The following is an 11,411-nucleotide window of genomic DNA, read 5'->3' on the forward strand; positions in this document are numbered from 1 at the left end:
GCCTCTGGTAGAGGACCCGAGCTCAGAGGATGAAAGAGACCACCCACGGAGGGTGAGAAGGGAATTTTTTTTATTATTTTTTTTATATATACTACACTACAAAGAGAATTTAATAACCTTGTAACATTTTTTTGTAAACACTTTATACTGTAATAAGTTTTTTTTTGACAGCCAATTTCATGCGACAGCTACTATTAATTTAGTTTAATATTACTTTATCCGTAAGGGAAATCTAATGCCTCAACTCGTATCTTCAAAGTTGTTGTGCATGGTAATGCTGTTTGGCAGGAATGATCTCCAGCAGCAGTCAATCATCCAATGAATCTGAAGAGGCCTCTGACTGAGGACTGTTTGACATGCTAACGATATTCCACAGCAACGTGTCCTGGATGACGGCATCAGTTGTTGTTAAACCCGGCTAATCCACCTCATTTCAGAGGGATGTTGGAGTAGGGGATACAAAATACTTCATGATAAATAGGAGAGACGGTTTGAACTTCTCCCTTCTCTCTTTCTGTCTTTTGGTCCATGAAATCTTTTCAACTCTGTTGTAATTCAGGTTTTATCTGAGCTTTTGAGATGCCAACCAGCTGCTACCTGTTTTTTTTTTGTTCTTTTTTTTAAAAACAATAAATTGTTGCCACGGTTACGATAACATCCAAAAGTAAAAATTAAAAGAGAAGAAATCCTTCCAGCTGCACAGTAGCTACAAGAAGAAGGAATAATTGTTCAATACAAAAGCAAATAAAAAAAGAACAAATGCAAACAAAGGGAATAAATCATAACAGAGATACTTTCAGAAAAACAAACTGGTGAATTTTAGTTGCATTTCATTGTTCTTTTTTAAACTACTTCCACTTGACAGGTGCACTATTTTCTCCTACTGACACTGAGACCAGATGGTTTCCTGTTGTTCCTGAACTCTCAGTGGGCTGTATTGAAATAAACGTCTTCACTAATCGCCTGTAATCTCATTTACCTTTGGAACGAAACACAATTAAAGCTGCAAATGACCTGGAAAACTTCCGATCGATGCTTTCTCGGTTTCGCTCAGGTTTTTGTGGGTTTTTAGGGTAAAAACTATTGGAAAACATGAGAAGTAATATAGCATTAATTTAGGTCTGGACTTTGACTGGGCCATTCAAACACGCGAGATATGCCAGCCAAGCCATTAAATTGTAGCTGTGCCTGCTACCACTTTGTTTAAAACAGTAGTGCATAATCATGAAACTGATTTATGAAAACAAAACCAAAAAATCTGAATAGTGTGGCAGGTATATGTATTCACCACCCTTTACTGGGATAGCTATAAATTTTAGAATAAACAGTTGCTCTGTAATTAGTAAAAACTAGTGCTGAGCAACAAAACAGTTGCTAAATTTTATAGCGAAACATAAAACTTATGAAAATATGTATTAAAATTTTATTATTTTATGTTTGTACTGAAACATCTTTGTACTTTAATACTGCAAATGTGTTTTAAGCCTCAAAATATTAGTAGAAAGGAAATTAGAAAAAATAAATAAGTGGGCCCAAAACCGAACCTTGGGGTACACCAAGACAAACTGGATAAGGGTAAAGTCTGGGCTTATTTCTGGATTCAGTTTCTTTTGAACACTTTCTTAAAAAGTGGATTGATTTGAAGCCATTTATACCATCAAGCTCTTTTAAAAATGTGTGTGAACGTCGCAGTTCGGTAAAGAAAGACCTCTAAGGTTACCAAAAGCACAAGGGTTGTGCATAAGTTTCCAAGGCACTGCATACATTACATAAGGAGAGGCAACCTGCTTCTATAGCTGGAGGATTGCCAGGAAGGAAAGACGTCAACAATGACCTCAGACCAGCAGTTGGAAGACCAAGTGGAAAGCCCTTTGCTGCCAATGTTCCCAGAAGAGGAAGTCCCAGGAAATTCCCTAGAAGGTCAGAACATGTGACGACCCAGCAACTCCAGCTCAGACAACACAGACTTCTGTAAGCGTATCGCTGATAACGAGGGCTGAAACGATTAATTGGATTAATCAATGACTGAAATAATTAATTGATTAATCGTTAATTGGGGTATACAAACTTTAAAAAAACACGTAGTTTTGCTGAAAGAACAATATATTCAGAGCAATAATTAAGTAAAAAATGTATAATAATGTAAACATTTTGCATTTACGATAAAAAGAAACTTGACAGGTTTTACCCAGAACTCCTCAAGTGGCAGATTTAGCTTCACTTTGTTCAGATTTAGTTAAAATTATCCTATTTAACACATTTTGCTACTCAATTAATGGTAAAAGCAAAAAGCAATGTTAGAAAAATTTTACAGCTGCATCAGTTTCCCCAACTAACAACAAATTCACTAAATAAATTATATTATTGCATTTTAGGGAAAAAAATAGATAAAAAAAATTAACTAAGTTATTTATTTTAATATCTTTAAGAATTTCTACTATTGGCTTAAGTGGTTAAATAAAAAATCTGCAGTCAGTCAGTTATTTATGTGATTAATCAATTAATCGTCAGAACAATCGGTTACTAAAATAATGGTTAGTTGCAGCCCTGCTTATGACGGATATTTTTTTTTTAAAATTGCATAAATTTGTGATCTTACACTGTAAATTTATAGTTGAAATAATGAGAATTTTACAGGATAACGTGTGTATTGATAACGTGTGTGTGTATATATATATATATATAATTTATATATATAAATAAAATATATGTTTACAAAAATATTTATATAAAAATAAATGTTTTTAAAAATAAATTAAATTTTAATTTTCAATATATAGTTCATATAATAAGGTAAAATAAATTATTTAAAAAATAATATATTTATAAAAAAATTTTTTATAAACTGTAAATATTTTTTTAGTAAAATATGTTTATATCTTTTTTTTCTTTTTAATTATATTTTAATTTTGTTTTTTCCTGTTTTTACAGGGGGTAGGAACTGAGTTTGTTTTTTCACTTCATTGCATCTCATTTTAAAATTTTTTTTGCTTATACTAATTATTTTTGCTCGTCTCTTGCATCATGCCTGAATTATTGTGACACTGCTTTTCTCTCAGTTCCCTGGCATAAAATAAAAATAAAAAAAAGCTGCACTGCTGACAATCCCGTCCACATAGAGAACATTGCGCCTCATTCGCCATGCTGCCTGTTGGGCGTCCTGCATTGGCACGTGAGGGATGAAACCTGCATCATGCGTGTCAGCACATCCCTGGCAAAGGCGGGACGGCCAACCTGCCCTTTTAATGGAGGGATTAAGCTGATCAACTGCATGTTTTCCTGGATTAACGCCAGAGATTAGAGCCAAGGAGAATGTCCAGGGGGTGTGGAGGTCTGGTGAACTACAAAAGGCCCTTGCCAAGTGCCACCCTCATCCTAAAGGTCCAGGAGTTGAGTGACTGTGAACAGGGATAAGATCCGCTTCACAGTAGACCAATTGGTTTGAGCAGTTTGGACCGGCAGCTGTTAGAGACATGGGCAACTCAAATGGATGCACCGTGGACGACCTGCAGGCCGTGGAGATGCACCTGTGGTACAAGAAGTTCATGACGGAGTGTCCGTCCGGCCAGCTCACTCTGCACGAGTTTAAGCAGTTCTTCGGGCTGAAAGGGCTGGACCCTGAGGCCAACGCCTACATAGAGCAGATGTTCCGGACGTTTGACATGAACAAGGTGGGTGAAAAATGGAGCAAAACTTTTTTAGCCATTTAGGTCAGTTATTAAGAACAATAACGAGAGATTCATTTGTTTACTTTTAATTATTTTTATGTAACAAGTTTGTTGTGTGTTGCAAATTTCTGCTGCTTGGAAATGAGTTCTGGATCCCAGTGGGGTTTTACCTGGTCAAATAAAATAAATAAAATAAATTAAATAAATAATAATAATAATAATAAATGTCTCTTAAATATTGTGATCTTTCTAAAATAATTACCTAAATTGATTTTTCAAAAATTATTTAAGGCAAAAAAAAATGACTGAGGTCATTGTTTTGGGAAGGTGATATTAATGTCATTTTAACTTTTTCATCCCCAAAAGAAAAAAAATAAATGAGTAGATTAAAGTAGCTAATGACAATCTGTGCATCATTTGTAAATATTAAATGTTGGCTCACAGGTCATATGGAGAACACTAAAATGAGATCAGGACCGTTGAGGGGGGTTAAATGTAACAGGGGCCCCAAAAATAATTCAGCTTAGGGCCTCATAAAACTTTGGGTCGGCTCTGTAAAACTGCACCCAAAAAAGAGAAAATTTAATTTCTCTTAAATTTTGAATTCTTTCAGTTCTGTCAAGATGTTATTTTAAAGAAAGGTTAATTGTTGATAAAGCTAAAATTTAAATCTCCTTTGATGCCAAGAAACTAAACTTTTTATCTCATGCTTTAAAATTACAAATTGAAATGACTGTTCATCTTAACGTGTTTACTAAATGGTGTTTTATTTGACAAATATTCCATAAATTGCATATTTTAAAGGTTTGTATTCATTTTACAAGAGGTTGGCAGCAATTTCAGAATAAATTTAAGTGTTTATATTAATGTAGCAGCAGCAGAAACCCTTTTAGAGACTATAAACAAAAGTCAAATAAAACGAAATTATTTAAGAGGCTGAAGGATTCAGTTTATCCGATTAGTAGTTTATATTTTTTTTAAAGTAGCTGACACACCTCCTGTTTGGGAGTTTAAAGCATCTCTTTGTGATGCTTGGTTAAATTTATGCAACAGTTCAACCAGAAAACATGCTAATCCTAATTTATGTCCCCTCAAACGCAGCAGGCCGTGAAGCAACCTCCCAGCTACAAACTTTCGCCCCAATTTTTCCTCTCAGATCAGTTTAATTAGGAGCGTCTGCGTGCGACTGATGGGGTCGTTGCAGGATTTCTGTCTCAGCAGATATATTTACTCCCTCCTTGAGCCAACAAAAGGCCGCTGTAATCTGTGCGCTTGATTGAACAAAGAGATTATCCCCGAGACGATGCTTTGATGCTGAGATTGATGCAACACAGACAGTCCAGGAGATAATCTGTCTTGGCAAAGGATCAGTGATGCAGAAGTAAGACAGGGTGTTCGTTCCCATTAAATCCCAAGTAGGTATAGTTATGGATTATAATCTGGCACGTTGATAATCTCTGCAGGATGGCTACATAGATTTCATGGAGTATGTGGCGGCTCTGAGTCTGGTGATGCGGGGAAAGATGGAGCACAAGCTTCGCTGGTACTTCAAACTATACGACGTCGACGGAAACGGCTGCATCGACCGCTACGAACTCCTGAACATCATCAGGGTAGATTAACAACCGCCATTTTCCTGAAACTTCCCCCAACAAGTGCGGCGGCATGTTGATTTTAATCCCTCTTCTTCCAGGCAATCCGGGCGATCAATGGAAACGACAATCAGGAAACAACCGCAGAGGAATTCACCAACAAAGTCTTTGATAGGATTGACATCAACGGAGATGGTGAGTGCAGATTGGGCGGATGACGTTCGGTGTCCAAATCCCGCTTTAAATCCAGTTAAGAAAAAAGTCACGAACTCTGACATATACAGAGAAGGTCATATTGAGTGGATTTTGGTTTCATCCTGAAATTTCACCCTAAAGCCAGGTACACTATATTGCCAAAAGTGTTTGCTCATCAATCGAAATCAGCGGAATCAGGTGTTCCACGTCCACAGGTGTATAAAACGAAGCACTGAGGCATGCAGACTGTTTCTACAGAAAGAATGGGTCGCTCTCAGGAGCTCAGTAAATTAGAACTGTGATAGGATGTGCAACAAATCCTGTCGTGAAATTTCCTCATAACCAAATACTCCAGTCAACTGTCAGGTGTATTAGAAAATGCAAGTGCTTGAGAACGACAGCACCGCAGCCACGAAGTGGTCGGCCACATAAACTGACAGAGCGGCGCCAGCGTATGCTGAAGCACATAGAGCGAAGAGGTCACCAACTTTCTGCAGTCAATCACTACAGACAGCCAAACTTCATGTGGCCTTCAGATTAGCTCAGGAAAAGAGCTTCGTGGTTTCCATGGTGACCAGCTGCATCCAACCAAACATAACCAAGTGCCATGCAAAGCGTTGGATGCAGTGGAGACTGCGGGGTGGATGAACTGCACAGAGTCCTGACCTCAACCCGACAGAGCACCTTTGGGATGAATTAGAGTGGAGACTGAGAGTCAGGCCTTCTCGCCAAACATCAGTACGTGACTTCACAAAGAATGGTCAAAAATCCCCAGAAACACTCCTAAACCTTTTGGACAGCCTTCCTAGAAAAGTTGATGTTCTTGTTGCATCGGGTGAACCAGCATCAAATTGAACCCTATGGATTAGGAATGAGATGTCGCCTAAGCTCATATGCGACTTAAGGAAGGTGGCAATATAGTGCATCTCCAACATTTTGACCTCATCCAGTTTCGGTTCAGCAAAGTAACGTAAATGTTTACCATGTTTTGTTATTGGAGATTTCAGGCAGAATATACGTCCAGGTCTCAACTCTCTGCCAAAGGAGTCTTGGTTGATGACTTGGATGTTAGCATGGACACTGTTTAGGATTCCCCTCCCTGTCAAGTTTGTTTCGATCAAACTGGACAGAAATGACAGAATATGTCTTCAATGGATCACAGCCAATTCATCTCTTGAAGTGAACAGGTTTTCAAGAATCTCTCACTTCTGGGTCTTCCTTCCTCATCTGAGATGTTACTCCAATAAGAATAACATGTTGGATTAACACCTGGCAACAGAAATGATATTCTAAAAAAGAACACCAACGTCTTTAAACTAAAACATTGTAACTACAGCCATTAAAATTCATACTATTCATGACATCACAAATGTTATAACTGAGCAGCTGCAGTTAAGTAAATACAGACACACGTCGGCCTTCACTATGTCAAATTCACCATATTTCATTGTTATGGAAATATGTAAATACACAAACCAGTTCACGTCAACTACAGTGAAAATAATATATAGAAATCCTTGTTTAGAAATGACATTAACTGGGGTTTTTAATGATCAATAACAAAGCTTGTATTTACTGGACCTGGGGAAAGAAGAGGTGATGCATCTGGGTTCACTGGCTCTGACTTTACTTTATAAGACGATACTTTCATAACAGTTCACTTCCTGTGTGTCGGGCAACAGAAATGCGACTTTTTCCTCCCGACGTTAGAGTTAAGGAAAAAACTGATTCCCTTGAATCAGTTTTTTCCTTAACTCTAACGTACAGTCACATTTATTAAATTTGAATTTGTTGAAAAGTTAATTTATTTCAGGTTTGACATATTATATAAATTAATACAAAAACAAACGTATGTTTTCAAGCCTTTATTTGTATTACAGTTCATAAAATATTACAAGATTAATAGCCAATTATTTTTAACAAAATCGAGTCTTTAGCTGTAAAAAAATTGTTCAATGTTATCATCTATCTTAAAAATGGAGAAAACGTCAATTTTAAGCATAAAACTTTATTTAAAAAAATACAAGATGTTCAATTTAACGTCAGAAAATAAAATTATATCATTTTTATTTAGTTTATGAAAATATCTGTCATTTTTAATAAATAATTTGTTTTTCTACACTGTAGGTTCAATTAAATTACTTTAATGTTATTTTCTTGTTGCCATGACGACTTAACAGTCCAGTCCTGAATCAGAAATCAAATATTTGAAGCATTAACGTTGTGTCTCTGAACAGGTGAGCTGTCTTTGGAGGAGTTCGTGGAAGGCGCTCGCAGTGACGAAGACTTCATGGAGGTGATGATGAAGAGTTTGGACCTTCGTCACATCATGGCGATGATCCACAGCAGGAGGCACAGCGTTTAGCCGCCTCGCCCTCATTCACAACGCCGCCTCTTTGGAAAAAAAAACTCTTTTATATGTAAAAGTGAGATTTTGTGTTTGGTTTGCTCCACCGTAACTTGAGGCCGAACCTCGGAAAACAGACATTTTATGAGTTTAATCTCCAAATGAGCGACATTTATGCACTTTAAAAACGGGCTGATTCACTCCGGTTGTTAAGGACGATCTGCAGGAAAGTCGATCCTGAGCTGAGCTCCACAGATCTGTTTTTATTTTCTGTACTGATGTCCCTCATAAGGTTGAATTAGTCGGGTCTTTACAGGTGGAAACTACGACTGTTTAACGTGAATTTGATTAGCTGGAAAACAGGAACCTTAAAAGATTTAGTGGAGAATAGACATTTTCTATTTTTTCTGTGTTTAAAAGCCAAATTTAGTAGCAGGTTTTGTTGTTTTGAAGTGTCTTTGGGTGTTTTATTGACTGACGTGTTTGGCTTAATAATATAAAAAATCCCGGTTCTGTTGTCAGCTGTACTCATCTGGTGCCTTCACTGCACAGTGTGTTTAATTTCAGCTTTTCTCTATTTATACACTAAACAAATCCCAATAAAAACCTGATAAAAAGTAGATTTCTGTCTTAACTAAATGAGATGTGTCCAATTATGAATGCAGTTTTAATTTTTATTGTTTAAAGCAAGAAAATGACTAAATTTTTTAGTTATTTTGATGTATCAGATGAAATGTTTCAGCATTTTTCTGTCATATTAACAAATATCTGACCAAAAAGCATTGGAGACATTTACCTGAAGGAAAAGTGTCTGTAAATAAATACACTGCACTTTCTTTTGAACTTGTTTTTTATCTACCAATTTGCACAAAATCTTTAAAAAATGCTATGCAGAACATGCATGTAGCACAAATGAGAGAAAATTAAAGTTGAAAACGGAATAAATTCAAACAAAACTCAAATAAGTTTGTTGTTAATGACAAAATGAGGATGAGATTAAAATATCAGTTTTGTAGATTTTGCACCAAATTATCTAAGGTACAGCAGACTGGATGTTTATTGTCCTCATCTTATATTAACAGGAAATGTAGAAGAAGAAAAAAAATGAAAACTCAAACTGCAGAGGTGGTGTGAACAAAAAAAGCACACGTTGCTTTTAAGGATTTGAGTAAAATGTGCATCAATGAATCCAAGGACAAAATAAAAATAAAACAGGTGAAACTGCAAAGCAAAGGTGTGTTTATGCCTGGGAGGAAGGGCAAAGGTCATCCCTGATGTTGCCAGAATTACTTTACGTCAGGAAAGGCAAAGTCATCTTCATTTGCATTTTTGAAACTAAACGTTTCTGAGCTTTTCATCTCATGAATAAATAAGTACTGAATATTTTTCCTCTGATAGAAAAGGTGAAACTAAAAGAGAAAGTGAGTTAAAACTACTGCAGCATTATGTTTATTTATTTCACACAAATTAAATTTAATGTTGAGGTCACAGATTAGCCACAAGGTGGCAGCGAAACGTTCAGAGCATTTCGAGCCAACAGCAGAGTCGGCCAAACACTCGTCTGCAGAAATAAATCTGTCTTTATCTTACTGTCGCTGCGCGTCGTCTCTCCTTCACGCGCTGCAGCCTCACAGGAAGTCATACAGATACTTCACAATATCAAAGTTCACCGTCCTGGAAAACAAACCACAGCGAGCGAGCGCTCTGTCAAACTCCGTAAAGGTCAGCTCCTCTGGATAACTCAGAGCTTCGGGTGTGTGACAGCAGAGGAGCACACACACACACCTGGAGATGGCAGAGATGAAGTCCAGGGAAACGGCGCATTTGTACTTTGGAGAATCGAGCTGGTCGTCATGGCTGACCAGAGTCAGCAGCTGCAGCGTCACCAGAGACGAGATCTGAACAGAAACATTCATTTTTATCGGCGGCTCCAGTTTGACGCAGAGCCACAAGATAAAAACAAACAGTTTAATCTAAAGAATCACTAAATACACGATTCCTGAGTTTTATTGAAGGTTCAAATCCCACTTTGGAGTCTTTGAATCCTGATCGATTTGATCATAAAACCTGCTGACGACGGTGACGATCACAGAAACATGGCCGCCTGCTGGGTTCTGACCTGGGAGAAGATGCTGGCGGTCGGAGCGACCCGGCTGTCCACCACGCTGTAGAAAATGGCCAACAAGCGGTCCAGGGGAAAAGGCTTCGGCCCCAGAAGGTGGTTACTGGTCTGGAAAGCAGGAAGTCACTTTGTTTGTGCAACATATTTCAGCAACAAGGGAGAAAAGTGCTTTACAAGAAACACTTTCCTGCATAGCGATATATAACTGTACTGGTGATCACCTTCTCATTTTTCTTCAAGAAGTTTGTTTTCTTTATTTTTCCGTGATGCTGCAGCGAGACAACAAAGACAAAACAAGTCGTGAAGTGAAAACAAGACACTTTACTGTGATTCTTCATTCGTAAAACGAAAATACCTTGACGAAGAAGCGTTTATCTGTGCGGGCGGGATTGTAGGAGGCCAGATAGGCGGCGATCAGCAGGAACTTGGAGTAATATGGAAGCTCAACATGAGTGTGAGCTGATAAACCTTCGAAACGAGGAAACGGATCCAATCAGCCGTCACGCCTTCATTTATAATCTGTATATAAATAAATGTTTTCTGTGTGTTGGCACCTCTCAGGGCTCCGGTCTCGTGTTCATCCATTTGCTCCCACTGAAGACTAAAAGAGAAAACATCAGAGATCATTTATTTAAGGAGGTCAGAGGCGACGTGAAGAGCAAATCCAGATGAAAGTTCAGACCTGGAAACCTCTCGAAGGTAAACTGTCTGCATGGCTTTCTTCAGATGAGGCTCGATGTTTTTCCACAGCTTGTGTGTTTCCGTCTCTTTTACTGAACAAAAACAGATTCATTTACTAAAGATTCATTTCTGACTCATCCAGTAAAATTATGCAGCTACACCCAGAAAATGTAAACATTGTAAACTCCTGCTGTCACCCTAACAAACTAATTAATTCAAAACTGACTCTCTACATCAGGAACCTCAAACCTATTTTTATTTTGCGCCGTATCAAACATAAAAAGATTATGAACGTCCTCAACATGTTCTGGTAAAATGTGTTGATAAATCCCATCAACAAACCTCCAAAATTTGGATAAAAAGCATCGAGTGTTTCTGCACTCGATGAAAACTTCTTAAAGTTAAATAACACTAAACATCATTTCCATCTATGTAATTTGGCAGAAATTATAGCCACTTATAAAAACAAATCTGGCTTTAAACTTCTGAGATCAAAAGTCAGAATCCTGAGAAAAATGATAGATTTCTGGTTTTCCCCAGAAATTTCACATTTTTCCTCAAATTTTTACTTTTTTTCCTCAAAATTCTGATTTTTTTCCCCTCTGAATTTCAGCTGAGAAAATTCAGAGAAATTTCTAGGTCAAAAATTTCCCCCCAGAATTCTGAGTTTTTCCCCCAGAATTTTTACATTTTTTCCTGGAATTTGACATTTTTCTCAGAATTTTTAGTTTTTTTTCCTCAGTATTCTGATTATTTTTCTCCAGTTAGTTTGAATTCAGACTTTTTTTCCCCTCATAATTTTGACC

The 11,411-nt window shown here is 37.3% G+C and overlaps 2 protein-coding genes across 3 annotated transcripts in view; one reads left to right on the forward strand and one right to left on the reverse strand.

Moving 5' to 3' along the window:
* Positions 1 to 3,346: 3,346 nt before the first annotated feature.
* guca1aa (guanylate cyclase activator 1Aa) lies at positions 3,347 to 8,637 on the forward strand. The gene is made up of 4 exons (XM_015048948.1): positions 3,347 to 3,671; positions 5,132 to 5,281; positions 5,362 to 5,455; positions 7,693 to 8,637. Exons 1-4 carry the CDS (start codon positions 3,474 to 3,476, stop codon positions 7,818 to 7,820), a joined length of 570 nt encoding a protein of 189 aa, XP_014904434.1. The 5' UTR covers positions 3,347 to 3,473; the 3' UTR covers positions 7,821 to 8,637.
* The window catches only part of orc5 (origin recognition complex, subunit 5), a 44,433-nt gene continuing 40,782 nt past the window's right edge, over positions 7,761 to 11,411 (reverse strand). For both annotated transcript variants that reach the window (XM_015048945.1, XM_015048944.1), the window contains 8 exons: positions 10,607 to 10,697; positions 10,479 to 10,525; positions 10,280 to 10,392; positions 10,146 to 10,193; positions 9,922 to 10,032; positions 9,588 to 9,700; positions 9,393 to 9,476; positions 7,761 to 7,849 (listed from right to left, as the gene is read on the reverse strand). In XM_015048945.1, coding sequence (XP_014904431.1) covers positions 9,431 to 9,476; positions 9,588 to 9,700; positions 9,922 to 10,032; positions 10,146 to 10,193; positions 10,280 to 10,392; positions 10,479 to 10,525; positions 10,607 to 10,697 — 569 coding nt within the window. In that variant the 3' untranslated portion in view covers positions 7,761 to 7,849; positions 9,393 to 9,430. The remainder of the gene's footprint in view (positions 7,850 to 9,392; positions 9,477 to 9,587; positions 9,701 to 9,921; positions 10,033 to 10,145; positions 10,194 to 10,279; positions 10,393 to 10,478; positions 10,526 to 10,606; positions 10,698 to 11,411) is intronic.

Source organism: Poecilia latipinna, unplaced genomic scaffold (assembly GCF_001443285.1).
Source record: "Poecilia latipinna isolate Pla-1442-1.1 unplaced genomic scaffold, P_latipinna-1.0 Scaffold914, whole genome shotgun sequence".
In the NCBI taxonomy this organism is placed as follows: Eukaryota; Metazoa; Chordata; class Actinopteri; order Cyprinodontiformes; family Poeciliidae; genus Poecilia; species Poecilia latipinna.

What these genes read in the sequence shown, in the direction of transcription:
- guca1aa (XM_015048948.1), top strand. Translation starts at nt 3,474, where the DNA reads ATGGGCAACTCAAATGGATGCACCGTGGACGACCTGCAGGCCGTGGAG. An exon ending in AACTCCTGAACATCATCAGG is followed by an intron (nt 5,282 to 5,361) that starts GTAGATTAACAA and finishes CTCTTCTTCCAG; the next exon opens with GCAATCCGGGCGATCAATGG. An exon ending in GATTGACATCAACGGAGATG is followed by an intron (nt 5,456 to 7,692) that starts GTGAGTGCAGAT and finishes GTCTCTGAACAG; the next exon opens with GTGAGCTGTCTTTGGAGGAG.